Source organism: Oncorhynchus masou, chromosome 24 (genome assembly GCF_036934945.1).
Source record: "Oncorhynchus masou masou isolate Uvic2021 chromosome 24, UVic_Omas_1.1, whole genome shotgun sequence".
Classification (NCBI taxonomy): domain Eukaryota; kingdom Metazoa; phylum Chordata; class Actinopteri; order Salmoniformes; family Salmonidae; genus Oncorhynchus; species Oncorhynchus masou.
In genome coordinates, this window is record NC_088235.1 from 37,098,942 (window position 1) to 37,116,817 (window position 17,876).

Here is a 17,876-nt window from a genome sequence, read left to right on the forward strand (position 1 = left end):
ACAAACAGTGACATGTCTATAACTCCCCAGCAATGTTCATTGTTCATACAAACAGTACCATTCACTAACACTTTGAGCCCAACAAGTCTGAAAACATTTGCACCTAATACAACAGTGAAATGCTTACTTTACAAGCCCTTAACCAACAATGCAGTTAAGAAACAATTGTGTTAAGATAGATATTCTTTTTTTTTTTTTATGAAAAATAAAAAATTATTAAAAGCAACAATAAAATAACAGTAACAAGGCTATATACAGGACGGTACTGGTACACAGAGTCAACGTGTGGGGGCAGAGGTTAGTCGAGGTAATTGAGGTGCATGCTATACAGAGAAATATGTTGTGAGTAGGGTAACAGCCTCAATTTGTCGGGGCATGGCCTCTACAAGGTGTCGAAATCATTCCACAGGGATGCTGGCCCATGTTAAATCCAATGCTTCCCACAGTTGTGTCAAGTTGGCTGGATGTCCTATGGGTGGTGGACCATTCTTGATATACATGAGAAACTGTTGAGTGTTAAAAACCCAGCAGCGTTGGGTGCGCCTGGCCGGTGCGCCTGGCACCTACTACCATACCCCGTTCAAAGACACTTAAATATTTTGTCTTGCCCATTCACAATCCATGTCTCAATTGTTTCAAGGCTTAAAACCTCAAAAAAGGATCTTGGCCTTTAAAAAAAAAGAAAAGAAAAAAATCACCTAAAATGACATACCCAAATCTAACTGCCTGTAGATCAGGACCTGAAACAAGGATATCCATATTCTTGATACCACTTGAAAGGAAAAGTGTAGAAGTCAGTTCCTACTGTGGCAAACCTCTTCAAGGTTAGGAGCATTTGTCACAAACTAAGTGGTAAACTGTCACCAAATCACCCAAGAATGAGAGTTCTTTCGAACAGGACAGTACCTGTGTGTTTGTTTCTTCGTCCTGGTCCACCCAGGCCGTAGGCGAGGTCAAGGATAGCAGGGTTCGGTACACAAATCGGGTTCTCGGTAAGTCCAGGTCCAAACGCCAACAGGTAAGTCCAAAACAGTCCAGCTCATACACGGTAAATCCAGCCAATCTCTATTGTCTCTTTCTCTATTGTTCATAGATCCTTCCAGCACTCTCTTCTCCTCTTCCTGGTTTTTCTTGACCCTTTATCTGTGGGTTGGCTCCACCTTCTGAGGGTTCCCCTTGCTTCTGGGACTTGTAGTGTTGGTGGTCGGACATTTTGTGATCTGTAGTTCTGACAGGGGTGGCCATTTTAGTGATCGGGCAGAGCCCGTTTATTAGTTCTGCTCTCACATATCTGCCATTTACCACTCGACCCCCTTCTTCGCCACACTACATTTGAAAATAAAAATTGATTTTATCAAACAAAACTGTTACATTTTGTGTCTGGGATCCCCAGGATGACAAATCAGAGCAAAATTACTGAATGTAAGTAGATTATTTACCTTCAGAGGTGAATATATCAAAACAGTTGCTGTGATAAAAGTTTGCTGTGCACTCTCCTCAAACAATAGGATGGTCTTTTTTCACTAAAATAGCTACTGTAAAATTGGACAGGGCAGTTAGATTAACAAGAATTTAAGCATTCTGCACATATAAAAATGCATATGTCCTGGAAAGATGGCTGTTACTTAAAACGTCATTCTAGTCACAGAGCACGTTAGCAACAACCGTCCAGGTATAGGGACACCGATCCCGTAGAGGTTATTAAATATCTTTTGTTAGCCTGTCTCCTCCCCTTCATGTACACTGAAGTGAAGTGGATTTAACAAGTGACATCAATAAGGGATCATGGCTTTCACCTGGATTCACCTGGTCAGTCAGTCATGGAAAGAGCAGATGTTCTTAATGTTTTGTAGACAGTGTAGTATATAGTTTTGTATCGTACAGAATTCCACACATAGTAATTTAATAGGATATCTGTGGTTCCACCACTTTAGAAGGCATTCCAACTATGCGGGAATACCTTGTGCCTTTAACCATCGCTCAGCATTCAGCACCATGTTATAGCGTTGCGATCAATTTGACATTTTGTATGGACAAAAGACTAATCGTCGATTCAGCACCACAGCTGCGGAACAGTGCCATGCCCAGGTAGCTTTGCAGTGTGGCGAAGAAAAAGGTGAAGATTGCAATCACCTGTGTAGTGGTTGGGTTTGACATGTTCGTCTACTGTTCCAACTCCCATTCCCCCAAAACGTACAATTGTAAAACTAGGCCTAGAGACTATGTGTAACGGCTTTCTTCTACCTCCTTCTCTGACAAAGAGGTGGAATAAGGATCGGACCAAAATGCAACGTGGTTCGTTCGATACATCTTTAATTATGACAAAACACGAACAATTACAAAACAACAAACGTCGAAAATCGAAACAGCCCTGACTGGTGCAACAAACACAGAGACAGGAACAATCACCCACAAACACACAGTGAAACCCAGGCTACCTAAATAGGGTTCCCAATCAGAGACAACGATAATCACCTGACTCTGATTGAGAACCGCCTCAGGCAGCCATGGACTAATCTATACACCCCACACAACCCCAAGACAAAACACACTACAAATAAACCCATGTCACACCCTGGCCTGACTCAATAAATGAAGATAACATAAATATAGACCAGGGCGTGACAGAACCCCCCTAAGGTGCGGACTCCCGGACGCACATCAAAACAATAGGGAGGGTCCGGGTGGGCGCCTGTCCATGGCGGCGGCTCCGGCTCGGGACGTGGAACCCACTCTATGAATGTCTTAGTCCCCCCTCCTCGCGTCCTAGGATTGTCCACCCTCACCGCCGACCATGGCCTAGTAGTCCTCACCCAGAACCCCACTAGACTGAGGGGCGGCTCGGGACAGAGGGGCGGCTCGGGACAGAGGGGCGGCTCGGGACAGAGGGGCGGCTCGGGACAGAGGGGCGGCTCGGGACAGAGGGGCGGCTCGGGACAGAGGAAGCCCAGCACTGAGAGGAAGCCCAGCACTGAGAGGAAGCCCAGCCAGGCAGTTGAATCCGGCAGATCCTGGCTGGCTGGCAGTTCTGGCAGATCCTGGCGGATCTGGAGGAGTCTGGTTGACTGGCGGATCTGGAAGAGTCTGGTTGACGAGCAGATCTGGAAGAGTCTGGTTGACGAGCAGATCTGGAAGAGTCTGGTTGACGAGCAGATCTGGAAGAGTCTGGTTGACGAGCAGATCTGGAAGAGTCTGGTTGACGGGCAGATCTGGAAGAGTCTGGTTGACGGGCAGATCTGGAAGAGTCTGGTTGACGGGCAGATCTGGAAGAGTCTGGTTGACGGGCAGATCTGGAAGAGTCTGGTTGACGGGCAGATCTGGAAGAGTCTGGTTGACGGGCAGATCTGGAAGAGTCTGGTTGACGGGCAGATCTGGAAGAGTCTGGTTGACGGGCAGATCTGGAAGAGTCTGGTTGACGGGCAGATCTGGAAGAGTCTGGTTGACGGGCAGATCTGGAAGAGTCTGGTTGACGGGCAGATCTGGAAGAGTCTGGTTGACGGGCAGATGTGGAAGAGTCTGGTTGACGGGCAGATGTGGAAGAGTCTGGTTGACGGGCAGATGTGGAAGAGTCTGGTTGACGGGCAGATGTGGAAGAGTCTGGTTGACGGGCAGATGTGGAAGAGTCTGGTTGACGGGCAGATGTGGAAGAGTCTGGTTGACGGGCAGATGTGGAAGAGTGGTTGACTGGCAGATGTGGAAGAGTCTGGTTGACTGGCAGATGTGGAAGAGTCTGGCTGACTGGCAGATGTGGAAGAGTCTGGCTGACTGGCAGATGTGGAAGAGTCTGGCTGACTGGCAGATGTGGAAGAGTCTGGCTGACTGGCAGATGTGGAAGAGTCTGGCTGACTAGCAGATGTGGAAGAGTCTGGCTGACTGGCAGATGTGGAAGAGTCTGGCTGACTGGCAGATGTGGAAGAGTCTGGCTGACTGGCAGATGTGGAAGAGTCTGGCTGACTGGCAGATGTGGAAGAGTCTGGCTGACTGGCAGATGTGGAAGAGTCTGGCTGACTGGCAGATCTGGAAGAGTCTGGCTGACTGGCAGATCTGGAAGAGTCTGGCTGACTGGCGGATCCTGGCAGACTGACATCTCTGGCTGCTTCATGCTGACTGACGGCTCTGGCTGCTCCATGCTGACTGGCGGCTCTGGCTGCTCCTTGCAGACTGGCAGCTCCTTGCAGACTGGCGGCTCCTTGCAGACTGGCGGCTCCTTGCAGACTGGCGGCTCCATGCAGACTGGCAGCTCCATGCAGACTGGCAGCTCTGGCTGCTCCAAGCAGACTGACAGCTCTGGCTGCTCCAAGCAGACTGACAGCTCCGGCTGCTCCAAGCAGACTGACAGCTCCGGCTGCTCCATGCAGACTGGCAGCTCTGGCTGCTCCATGCAGACTGGCAGCTCTGGCTGCTCCATGCAGACTGGCAGCTCTGGCTGCTCCATGCAGACTGGCAGCTCTGGCTGCTCCATGCAAACTGGCAGCTCTGGCTGCGCTAAACGGGCAGGAGACTCCGGCAGCGCTGTAGAGGCGGAAGGCTCTGGCAGCGCTAAACAGGCGGGAGGCTCCGGCAGCGCAGGAGAGGAGGAAGGCTCCGGCAGCGCTAAACAGGCGGGAGACTCCAGGAGCGCTGTAGAGGAGGAAGGCGTCGACAGCTCTGAACAGGCGGGAGGCTCCGGCAGCGCAGGAGAGGCGAGGCGCACTGTAGGCCTGATGCGTGGTGCTGGCACTGGTGGTACTGGGCCGAGGACACGCACAGGAAGCCTGGTGCGGGGAGCTGCCACCGGAGGGCTGGGGTGTGGAGGTGGCACAGGATGGGCTAGACCGTGAAGGCTCACTGGAGATCTTGAGAGCAGTGTTGGCACAGGACGTGCAAGGCTAGGGATGTGCACAGGAGGCCTGGTGCGTGAGGCTGGCACCAACTTCACCAGCCGACTAACACGCACCTCAGGACGAGTATGGAGCGCTGACCCAGGTGCCATTAAATCCCTGACACGTTCCGTCGGGAGCGAATTCCAAGCAAAAAGCACCAACACAGCAACTCCCTCATTTCTCTCTCCTCCAATTTCCCCATTAACTCCTTCACAGTCTCTGCTTTGCTCACCTCCAGCACCGGTTCTGGTCTCCTCCTTGGCTCCTCACGATAAACAGGGAGAGTGGGCTCAGGTCTGACTCCTGACTCTGCCACACTCTCCCTGAGCCCCCCCCGCCCCCCAAGAAATTTTTGGGGCTGACTCTCGGGCTTCCATCCGCGTCGCCGCGCTGCCTCCTCATACCGGCGCCTCTCAGCTCTCTCCGCCTCCAGTTCTTCTTTGGGGCGGCGATATTCTCCAGGCTGATTCCAGGGTCCTTCTCCGAACAATTTCTCCTCCCAATTCCAGAAGTCCTGTGATCGCTGTTGCTGCCTTTGTTGCTTCTCCTGTGGCTCCTGCCCGTTGACACGTTGCTTGGTCCGTTTGTGGTGGGTGATTCTGTAACGGCTTTCTTCTACCTCCTCTGACGAAGAGGTGGAATAAGGATCGGACCAAAATGCAACGTGGTTCGTTCGATACATTTTTAATTATGACGAAACACGAACAATTACAAAACAACAAACGTCGAAAACCGAAACAGCCCTGACTGGTGCAACAAACACAGAGACAGGAACAATCACCCACAAACACACAGTGAAACCCAGGCTACCTAAATAGGGTTCCCAATCAGAGACAACAATAATCACCTGACTCTGATTGAGAACCGCCTCAGGCAGCCATGGACTAATCTATACACCCCACACAACCCCAAGACGAAACACACTACAAATAAACCCATGTCACACCCTGGCCTGACTCAATAAATGAAGATAACATAATAAATATAGACCAGGGCGTGACACTATGTTTCAGATCTTGGTTTCATGCTTAAATATTTCAGTCCAAATCTAATAAAGAATTAATAATTTGAAAGGGTCAATATGCAGTTCAAACAATAAAGCACTCGTTCGGCCCCCGTTGTGGGTAAACAGCTTACTGATGGGGCTGGAGAAATGTAACCTCTCTCAAATTCATAGAATGGGATATAAATGCAAGGACTGACCATCCATTTGATCAATACGATAATTTTAACCATGTTTTGAAGCTATACAATGTTTGTTTACAATTAGATTGTTTACAAACAATGGAGTAAAACAAGTTTATATTTTGGGATCTGATTGGGTTAAACTGTTAAACTAAGCTCAATAAGCAAAAAAAGTTGTATTCTTCAAGAATCAATAAGTAGCCTACAGATTGCCACGTAAAAACAAATATGGATTCTTACAAATTATTCATCTCTTAAAATATAAGTCCCTAATAAACAAGTGAGCAAGTAGGCCTAGCTACATTTTAGGCTTATTTTAGGCTATTCTTAATCATGTGCACCTTAATTTGGGAGAACAGACTCGTGGTAATGGCTGTAGCGGAATTGTATCAAATACATCAAACATGGTTTCCATGTGCTTTATGCCAGTCCATTCGCTCCGTTCAGCCATTATGAGCCGTCCTTCCCTCAGCAGCCTCCTATGCATCTCAGTAACAGTTGCAATAAGACCAAGTACTGAATACATTTAGGCAGGGGTCCCCAATTACAGTGCCAGCCATAGTGAAGACATCAAAACTATGAAATAACACATATGGAATCATGTAGTAAGCAAAAACGTGTTAAACATATTTTATATTTAAGATTCATCAAAGTAGTCACCCTTTGCCTTGATGACAGATTTGCACTCTTGGAATTCTCTCAACCAGTTTCATGAGGAATGCTTTTCCAACAGTCCAAGGTCCCACATGTGCTGAACACTTGTTGGCTGATTTTCCTTCACTCTGCAGTCCAACTCATCCAAAACCATCTCAACTGGGTTGAGATTGGGTGACTGTGGAGGCCAGGTCGTCTGATGCAGCACCATCACTCTCCTTCGTGGTCAAATAGCCCTTACACAGCCTGGAGGTGTGTTTTGGGTCATTGTCCTGTTGAAAAACAAATGATGGTCCCACTAAGTGCAAACCAGATGGGGATGGCGCATCGCTGCAGAATGCTGTTGTAGCTCTGCTGGTTAAGTGTGCCTTGAATTCTAAATAAATCACAGTGTCACCAGCAAAGCACCCCCATACCGTCACACCTCCTCCTCCATGTTTCATAGTGGGAACCACAAATGCAGAGTTCATCCGTTCACCTACTCCGCGTCTCACAAGGACACGGTGGCTGGAACCAAAACTCTCAAATTGACTCAGACCAAAAGGACAGATTTCCACCTGTCTAATGTCCATTGCTCATGTTTCTTGACCCAAGCAAGTCTCTTCTTATTATTGATGTCCTTTAGTAGTGGTTTCTTTGCAGCAATTCGACCATGAAGGCCTGATTCACACTATCTCCTCTGAACAGTTGATGTTGAGATGTGTCTGTTTACTTGAACTCTGTAGCATTTAGTTGGGTTGCAATTTCTGAGGCTGGTGACGCTAAATGAACTTATCCTCTGCAGCAGAAGTAACTTTGGGTCTTCCTTTCTTGTGGCGGTCCTCATGAGAGCCAGTTTCATCATAGAGCTTGATGCTTTTTGCAACTGCACTTGAAGAAACCTTCAAAGTCCTTGAAATTTTCCAGATTGACTGACCTTCATGGCTTAAAGTAATGATGGACTGTCATTTCTCTTTCCTTTTTTGAGCTGTTTTTGACATAATATGGACTTGGTCTTTTACCAAATAGGGCTATGTCCTGTATACCACCCCGACCTTGTCACAACAAAACTGATTGGCTCAAACTCATTAAGGAAAGAAATTCCACAAATTAACTTAACAAGGCAAACTGGTTAATTGAAATGCATTTCTGGTGACTACCTCATAAACCTGGTTGAGAGAATACCAAGAGTGTGCAAAGCTGTAATCAAGGCAAAAGGTGGCTACTTTGAAGAATCTCAAATATAAAATATATTTAGATTTGTTTAAGACTTTTTTTGTTAATACATGATTCCATGTGTTATTTAATAGTTTTGATGTGTCGACTATTATTCTACAATATAGAAAATAGTAAAATAAATAAAAACCCTTCAATGAGTAGGTGTCCAAACATTTGATTGGTACTACACTGCTCAAAAAAATAAAGGGAACATTAAAATAACACATCCTAGATCTGAATGAATGAAATATTCTTATTAAATACTTTTTTCTTTACATAGTTGAATGTGCTGATTTATCAACCCATGGAGGTCTGGATTTGGAGTCACACTCAAAATTAAAGTGGAAAACCACACTACAGGCTGATCCAACTTTGATGTAATGTCTTTAAAACAAGTCAAAATGAGGCTCAGTAGTGTGTATGGCCTCCACATCCATGTATGGCCTCCCTACAATGCCTGGGCATGCTCCTGATGAGGTGGCGGATGGTCTCCTGAGGGATCTCCTCCCAGACCTGGACTAAAGCATCCGCCAACTCCTGGACAGTCTGTGGTGCAACGTGGCGTTGGTGGATGGAGCGAGACATGATGTCCCAGATGTGCTCAATTGGATTCAGGTCTGGGGAACAGGCAGGCCCGTCCATAGCATCAATGCCTTCCTCTTGCAGGAACTGCTGACACACTCCAGCCACATGAGGTCTAGCGTTGTCTTGCATTAGGAGGAACCCAGGGCCAACCGCACCAGCATATGATCTCACAAGGGGTCTGAGGATCTCATCTCGGTACCTAATGGCAGTCAGGCTACCTCTGGCGAGCACATGGAGGGCTGTGCGCCCCCCCCCCCAAAGAAATGCCACCCCACTCCATGACTGACCCACCGCCAAACTGGTCATGCTGGAGGATGTTGCAGGCAGCAGAACGTTATCCACCGCATCTCCAGACTCTGTCAAGTCTGTCACATGTGCTCAGTGTGAACCTGCTTTCATCTGTGAAGAGCACAGGCCGCCAGTGGCGAATTTGCAATCTTGGTGTTCTCTGGCAAATGCCAAACGTCCTGCACGGTGTTGGGCTGTAAGCACAATCCCCACCTGTGGACGTCGGGCCCTCATACCACCCTCATGGAGTCTGAGCAGACACATGCACATTTGTGGCCTGCTGGAGGTCATTTTGCAGGGCTCTGGCAGTGCTCCTCCTGCTCCTCCTTGCACAAAGGCGGAGGTAGCGGTCCTGCTGCTGGGTTGTTGCCCTCCTACAGCCTCCTCCACGTCTCCTGATGTACTGGCCTGTCTCCTGGTAGCGCCTCCATGCTCTGGACACTACACTGACAGACACAGCAAACCTTCTTGCCACAGCTCACATTGATGTGCCATCCTGGATGAGCTGCACTACCGGAGCCACTTGTGTGGATTGTAAACTCCATCTCATGCTACCACTAGAGTGAAAGCACCGCCAGCATTCAAAAGTGACCAAAACATCAGCCAGGAAGCATAGGAACTGAGAAGTGGTCTGTGGTCATCACCTGCAGAACCACTCGTTTATTGGGGGTGTCTTGCTAATTGCCTATAATTTCCACCTGTTGTCTATTCCATTTGCACAACAGCATGTGAAATTTATTGTCAATCAGTGTTGCTTCCTAAGTCGACAGTTTGTTTCACAGAAGTGTGATTGACTTGGAGTTACATTGTGTTGTTTAAGTGTTCCCTTTATTTTTTGAGCAGTGTATATATAAACATTGCTTTTCCTCAGATAACTTGGGTCGCCAAGTAAAATCACCCGCAAGCTGTATTTGGTATTGGAGAAACCTGGTTTCGGGAAAAATCCATTTGAATGCAATCACTTTTTGCAGTCGTGGAAAAATTACTCAAGTATGACAATTGGGTACAAGTAAAGATATCTTAATAGAAAATGACTCAAGTAAAAGTGAAAGTCACCCAGTAAAATAGTGCTTGAGTGAAAGTATAAAAGTATTTGGTTTTCAATATACTTAAGTATCAAAAGTAAAAATCACTTCAAATTGCTTATATTAAGCAAAGCAGACAGAACAATTCTTGTTTAATTTTGTTTATGGATAGCCAGGGACACACAACAACAGTCAGACTTCATTTATAAACGAAGCATGTGTTTCGCGAGTCCGTCAGATCAGAGGCAGTAGGGATGACAAGGGATGTTCTCTTGATAAGTGCATGAATTGGACCATTTTCCTGTCTTGCTTTTGGGAGTCAGGGAAAATGTACAAAGTCAAATGTACATTATTTTCTTTAGGAATGTAGTGAAGTAAAAATAAAAGTTGTTAAAAAATATAAAAATGGTAAAGTACAGATACCCCAAAAAACTACTTAAGTAGTACATTAAAGTATTTTTACCTAAACACCACTGACTTTTTCACAGCATCCCTTTTGATTTAAAAGATAACTTTGCATACATGTTTGCCCATTGAAGAAGTTGTCAGATCGTTACTTTTTGGACCTGAATGCCAAACATTCAAAGTTGACTCATTTTGCATACCCCTCCCTACCATGAGACATCCATGTCTTCGTCACTGGAAAAGATAAACGGTTGAGTTTGATATAATTTAAAAGCTTACAACAGGGTTGTCAAACTATTTAAAATGTCTTGATAATTTTTTTTAAATAATGTCAATTATCGTAAAACGTGTGAACAAAATAAAACAAATCATATTAACATACGTTGTAGCTTAGACCCTATTTTACATCATCTGAGATTGTTGTGTTGTGTCCGCCATCGGTTGAGACACAACATGTTCTTGAATACAGGGAGGGTGTCATTTTAAATCAGAAACATAATTCATAGAACGGACCAGTCCCTTAGGACCACTGGAATTGATCTGGTCCACCATTGACATTTTAATTTAATTGAAATTGTAACTTCCAAATTACTACCACAAAGATGGCTGCTGGTCCACTCACCGTCGAATGTCAACTTATATGGTCATGTCCATTCTATTATCTACTGAACAAAAATAAAAACACAATATGCAGCAATTTCAATGATTTTACCGAGTTACAGATCAAATAAGGAAATCAGTCCATTTAAATAAATTCATTAGGCCACAATCTCTGCATTTCACATGACTGGGCAGGGGCGCAGCAATGGGTGGGCATTGGCCCTCCCACTTGGGAGCCAGGTCCACCCATTGGGGACTGGCTGAATGCGTTTTTTCCCACAAAATGGCTTTATAACAGTCAGAAATACTCCTCAGTTTCATCACATGCCTGTGAGGTTGGTCTCAGACGATCCCGCAGGTGAAGAAGCCAGTGTGAAGGTCCTGGGCTGGCGTGGTTACACGGGGTCTGCGGTTAGACGTACTGCCAAATTCTCGAAATTGACATTGGTGTCTTATGGTAAAGAAATGGACATACAATTATCTGGCAACAGCTCTGGTGGACATTTCTGCAGTCAGAATGCCAATTGCACAAATCTGTGGCATTGTATTGTGTGACAAAACTGCACATTTTAGAATGGCCTTTGTAATGATCATGCTGTTAAGTCAGATTCTTGATATGCCACACCTGTCAGGTGGATGGATTATCTTGGCAAAGGAGAAATTTTCACTAACAGGGACGCAAACACATTTGAGAGAAATAATCTTCTTGTGTGTATTGAAAATGTCTGGGATATTTTATTTCAGCTCATGAAACCAACACTTTACATGTTGCGTTTATATTTTTCTTCAATATACAATACATTTCTATGATTTCATTAGGTTTCCTATGGAGAATTGACAGTATCATTTAAAATAGATATAGATTTCTGGCTCTCACATACCTGTAACTTATTCCTTAAGAGGCTCCTCTGTCCTCCACTCGTTACCTGTATTAATGGCACCTGTTTGAACTTGTTATCAGTATAAAAGACACCTGTCCACAACCTCAAACAGTCACACTCCAAACTCCACTATGGCCAAGACCAAAGAGCTGTCAAAGGACACCAGAAACAAAATTGTAGACCTGCACCAGGCTGGGAAGACTGAATCTGCAATAGGTAAGCAGCTTGGTTTGAAGAAATCAAATGTGGGAGCAATTATTAGGAAATGGAAGACATACAAGACCACTGATAATCTCCCTCGATCTGGGGCTCCACGCAAGATCTCACACCGTGGGGTCAAAAGGATCACAAGAACGGTGAGCAAAAATCCCAGAACCACACGGGGGGACCTAGTGAATGACCTGCAGAGGGCTGGGACCAAAGTAACAAAGCCTACCATCAGTAACACACTACGCCGCCAGGGACTCAAATCCTGCAGTGCCAGACGTGTCCCCCTGCTTAAGCCAGTACATGTCCAGGCCCATCTGAAGCTGTCTAGAGAGCATTTGGATGATCCAGAAGAAGTTTGGGAGAATGTCATATGGTCAGATGAAACCAAAATAGAACTTTTTGGTAAAAACTCAACTCGTCGTGTTTGGAGGACAAAGAATGCTGAGTTGAATCCAAAGAACACACCATACCTACTGTGAAGCATGGGGGTGGAAACATCATGCTTTGGGGCTGTTTTTTTGCAAAGGGACCAGGACGACTGATCCGTGGGGTCTGTGCATATTTGTAAACAACAGCGGATGCACAAAATCTAAGGAAGACTCTAGATTTTGGTCGCCTGAAGTAGAGTATCTCATGATAAGCTGTAGACCGCACTATTGGCCAAGAGAGTTACCTATATTTTGTGTGGCTTTTTATTTACGACCACAGACAGATACTGGCACTGAGACCGCACTCAGTCAGCTGTATAAGGAAATAAGCAAACAGGAAACCGCTCACCCAGAGGCGGCGCTCCTAGTGGCGGGTACTTTAATGCAGGGAAACTTAAATCAGTCGTAACTCATTTCTATCAGCGTGTTAAATGCACAACCCGAGGGGGAAAAAATATAGATCACCTGTACTCAATACACAGAGTCGCATACAAAGCTCTCCCTCACCCTCCATTTCTCAAATCTGACCACAATGCTATCCTCCCAATTCCTGCTTACAAGCAAAAAATAAAGCAGGAAGCACCAGTGACTCTGTCCATAAAAAAAGTGGTCAGATGAAACAGATGCTAAACTACAGGACTTTTTTGCTAGCACAGACTGGAATATGTCCCGGGATTCTTCCGATGGCATTGAGGAGTACACCACATCAGTCACTGGCTTTATCAATAAGTGCATCGAGGATGTCATCCCCACAGTTACTGTATGTACATACCCCAACCATGGATTACAGGCACGGAAGCCATTGATTACAGGCAACATTCGCACTAAGCTACAGGGTAGAGCCGCCGCTTTCAAGGTGTGGGACTCTAACCCGGAAGCTTATAAGAAATCCTGCTATGCCCCAAGATGAACCATCAAACAGGCAAAGCGCCTATACAGGACTAAGATTGAATCGTACTACACCGGCTCCGACGCTCGTCTTATGTGGCAGGGCCTGCAAACTACTACAGGCTACAAAGGGAAGCACAGCTGAGAGCTGCCCAGTGACACGAGCCTACCAGACAAGCTAAATCACTTTTATGCTCGCTTCGAGGCAAGCAACACTGAGGCATGTATGAGAGCATCAGCTGTTCCGGACGACTGTGCGAACATACTCTCCATAGCCGATGTGAGTAAGACCTTTGAACAGGTCAACATTCACAAGGCCGTGGGACCAGACTGATTACCAGGATGTGTACTCCAGGCATGTGCTGACCAACTGTCAGGTGTCTTCACTGACATTTTCAAAATGTCCCTGATTGAGTCTGAAATACCAACATGTTTCAAGCAGACCAACATAGTCCCTGTGCCCAAGAACACAAAGGTAACCTGCCTAAATGACTACAGACCCGTAGCACTCACATCCGTAGCCATGAAGTGCTTTGAAAGGTTGGTAAAAGGCTCACATTAACACCATTATCCCAGAACTCCTAGACCCACTCCAACTTGCATACCGCCAAACAGATCCACAGATGATGCAATCTCTATTGCACTCCACACTACCCTTTCCCACCTGGACAAAAGGAACCCCTACGTGAGAATGCTATTCATTGACTACAGCTCAGTGTTCAACGCCATAGTGCCCTCAAATCTCATCACTAAGCTAAGGATCCTGAGAGTAAACACCTCCTTCTGCAACTGGATCCTGGACTTCCTGACGGGCCACCCCCAGGTGGTGTGGGAAGGTAGCAACACATCCGCCATGCTGATTCTCAACACTGGAGCCCCTCAGGGGTGCGTGCTCAGTCTCCTCATGTACTCCCTGTTCACCCATGACTGCGCGGCCAGGCACGACTTCAACACCATCATTAAGTTTGCAGACGACACAACAGTGGTAGGCCTGATCACCAACAACAACGAGACAGCCTATAGGGAGAAGGTCAGAGACCTGGCCGGGTGGTGCCAGAATAAAAACTATCCCTAAACGTAACCAAGACTAAGGAGATGATTGTGGACTACAGGAAAAGGAGGACCGAGCACGCCCCCATTCTCATCAACGGGGCTTTAGTTGAGCAGGTTGACAGCTTCAAGTTTCTTAGTGTCCACATCACCAACCAACTAGAATGTTCCAAGCACACCAAGACAGTCGTGAAGAGGGCACGGCAAAGCCTATTCCCTCTCAGGAACTAAAAGGATTTGGCATGGGTCCTCAGATCCTGAAAAGGCTCTACAGCTGCAACATCGAGAGCATCCTGACTGGTATGGCAACTGCTTGGCCTCTGACCGCAAGGCACTACAGAGGGTAGTGCGCACGGCCCAGTACATCACTGGGGCTAAACTGCCTGCCATCCAGGACCACTACACCAGGCGGTGTCAGAGGAATGCCCTAAAAATTGTCAAAGACCCCAGCCATAAACTGTTCTCTCTGCTACCGCAGGGCAAGAAGTAACGGAGCGCCAAGTCTATGACCAAAAGGCTTCTCAACAGCTTTTACCCCAAGCCATAAGACTCCTGAACAGGTAATCAAATGGCTAACTGGACTATTTGCATTGTGTGCCTCCCCCACCAAACCCTCTTTACGCTGCTGCAACTCTCTGTTTATCATCTGCACATTGGCTACCCAAACTATCTGCATTGTGTCCCGCCAACCCCTCTTTTACACTGCTGCTATTCTCTGTTTATCATATATGCATAGTCACTTTAACTATACCTACATGTACATATTGCCTCAATTAGCCCGACTAACTGGTGCCTGTATATAGCCTCGCTACTGTTATTTTCACTGTCTTTTTAAAGTTGTTTTTATTTCTTTACTTATATATTGTTCACCTAATACCTTTTTTTTACTTACATTTGCACTGTTGGTTAGGGCCTGTCAGTAAACATTTCACAGTAAGGTCTACACATGCGGTCTACACAGGCGCACATGACAAATAAACGTTGATTTGATATCTCAACCATTTATCTTTTCCAGTGGTTGAATACATGGATATCTCATGGTGTGGGTATAAAAAAAGGGGCCAAATTTGAGCACTTTTATATATCTCTTGAATGTTTTGGTTTTCAGATCCAAAAAGTAACTTTCTGAGCACAATTGGCAAATATGTAAGGAAGGTTTCCTTAAAAAAAAGGGGGGGGGGGTGCAGCCAAAATGTGAATGAATTCAAATGGGTTTACCCTTTAGTAAAAGTATGTTATTTATTTTTGTATAGCATAAGATCAAATCAACCAATCAAATGAGAAGCAAAAACACAGGTAAGGAAACAAACAATTCTGAAAATCAATCTGCAAAAGAGCATTCTGTGAAATATGATTTGAGCAAACATTAATTTGTAATTTTACTCAAGTTTATTCAAATTCAGCTCACTTCTAGCAGTTTGTTGTGTAAACAACACATTAGCAAAACATTATTTACCTTTTCAATTACACTCAAACTCACAGATTATCGTTGATTACGCCATTAGTTGAATTTTTTTTGTGTGTGCGTGTAATACCATGCTAGACAGAATTAAACATGATTTTTTTATGAAAATGTTGTGCAATGGTAGTCTACAAAGCTTGTCAAAATGCTGAAATTGTACTAGCAAGTATAGCCTAATATTGGGTAACAAACAAGACCGACACAAGGTACCACAACAGCCTACCACAACATAATTGAGTGACAGCAGTCAGTGGCAGCTGAATCACACCTTTAGCAAACAAGTATTCTGCGTTATGGCACACACAGCCACAAAGTAGTTGGGCAGTAAACAACAATACACTTACCTCTAATCTGCAGAGGTTCGAGTTTTTGGACCGTGACTTCTTCTGAAGGTAGACGGAAAACCATCTCCTAACTGTAAATTTCTGCATGTTCGTGTCCATTGTGTGCCCCGCTTCAGATCTGCATTGTCAGTTTGTCTTTGCTCAACACCTAAATCCAGATCAGTACACAACAATAGAGAGGGATTTAGTTTCCTCCCAGCCACTCTCTTCTAATCCACTTCCTATATGGCAGATAAACAACCACCAGGAAAACCAGCGATTTGGTCACTGTTGACACCACTGCAGTGTCCGTCCGTCCTTGCTACAGCGCAATGCTTTGATATGCACAAGTATTTCGCTACACCCGCAATAACATCTTCTAAACACGTGTATGTGACCAATACGATTTGATTTGATTTGACAGTGCCATCCAAGCAGCAGTGATTCTGGCGATTACCGTCCTCAGCACCCGCCGCTATCCCTTTTGTCCCGCTGAATCAGCACGGTGCAGTCATGCAATGTGAAGCAAGCGAGGGCTCCCCTCCTCCCCAACATTCAGCTTCTTCTTTTCGCGCCCAATCAAACAGGACTCTCATCGTTGGAAGTACAGAACTCCCCCTTCTCTGACAACGGAGAGCAACTAATCCACATGTTCATGATACACCCCTACCTCATGTAGATATCAGGAAGGGTGTACACAGACTCAGAGAGCAGCATGCAATGTTGGTATGAAGCCCAGTGAAATTACGAGATGTCTCATCTGTCGTCAGGCATGTTAGGGATGCATGAATCACAGGTGAATGTTGTGGTGTTTTTAAGGCTGTGTTTACACAGGTAGCCCAAACATGTACATCCTCCCACCCTCAGAATAAATTAAGGTTGGTGTGTCGGCTGATGAGGTGTCTGCTTCAGACAAGGATCAGCGAAGAGGAAATCAGATTTTAAACATTGATGCCATATTTATAATTCTATAAAATATATCCAACTAATTGTACAATAAAGTGAGGGAATTATTTCTACTGATGTCCTATTTTTTTTAAACATAAATACATATACAATTACATGGATACAGACACATTAGAGATACCCGATAGAAACGTTATACTGTTCACACATTAACCAGCTTTTGACAATCGTTTTATAAGTTGTTATGGTTGGTATGGGTTTGAATTGCTGAGTTTCCACACAACAGCACCAGTATATACAAATGTTCTTACCACATACTCTTATTTAAAACAGTGCATTTTAGAGAATCTGGCTATGGTTTTATACTGGTGCATATCTCTAACAAATGAAAAATAGTTGGACAGAAGCTAAGGGACTGCGCCTGTGATAATTCTGTAGACCAGACCAAGTGTAATTAATACTACTAATTTTTTCCACAGACAGCCAGCCTATCTGGTTAAAATGCTCGACCTTCAGATGCTATGAGGGGGGAGTTTAAGTACAATTCTTACAAGCTTGTTTTGGCTGATATGTAGTTTATTCTTTAGATGTTTGGGGCTGCTGGTGAACCATGATGTGAAGTCATAATCAAAGTGACACTGGACTAGAACACTTTGCCGCGCATCTTAACAATGTCTATAGCAAGGTTTCCATCCAACTGGCAAAATATTTTCATGCCAACATTCTAAAATCTGTATAAAAACAATATGCACAGTTTCCGTCAAATCGAGTCTGTGTGTAAATACGTAGTGCGCATAAAAATGACTTTTGCTGCTAAATTCCCAGGTACTGATAATGTTGCTTAGGTATAGTGAATGTGCCCACTCTGGTATTTGCACATGCGCTCTAGTCAATCGCGGATAGATACAGTGCGGGTATAGCGTACAT

General features: G+C 45.3%; 1 protein-coding gene across 2 annotated transcripts in view; it reads right to left on the reverse strand.

Moving 5' to 3' along the window:
• The window catches only part of LOC135512128 (ribosomal protein S6 kinase alpha-2), a 49,844-nt gene extending 33,151 nt beyond the window's left edge, over positions 1–16,693 (reverse strand). Inside the window, exon 1 of one of the 2 annotated variants that reach the window (XM_064933817.1) lies at positions 16,065–16,693. In XM_064933817.1, the coding sequence (XP_064789889.1) occupies positions 16,065–16,163 (99 nt within the window). In that variant the 5' untranslated portion in view covers positions 16,164–16,693. Of the gene's footprint in view, positions 1–906; positions 1,060–16,064 lie in introns of those variants that run through there. The other variant, XM_064933818.1, reaches the window with a different exon arrangement.
• Between the last annotated feature and the right edge of the window lie 1,183 nt (positions 16,694–17,876).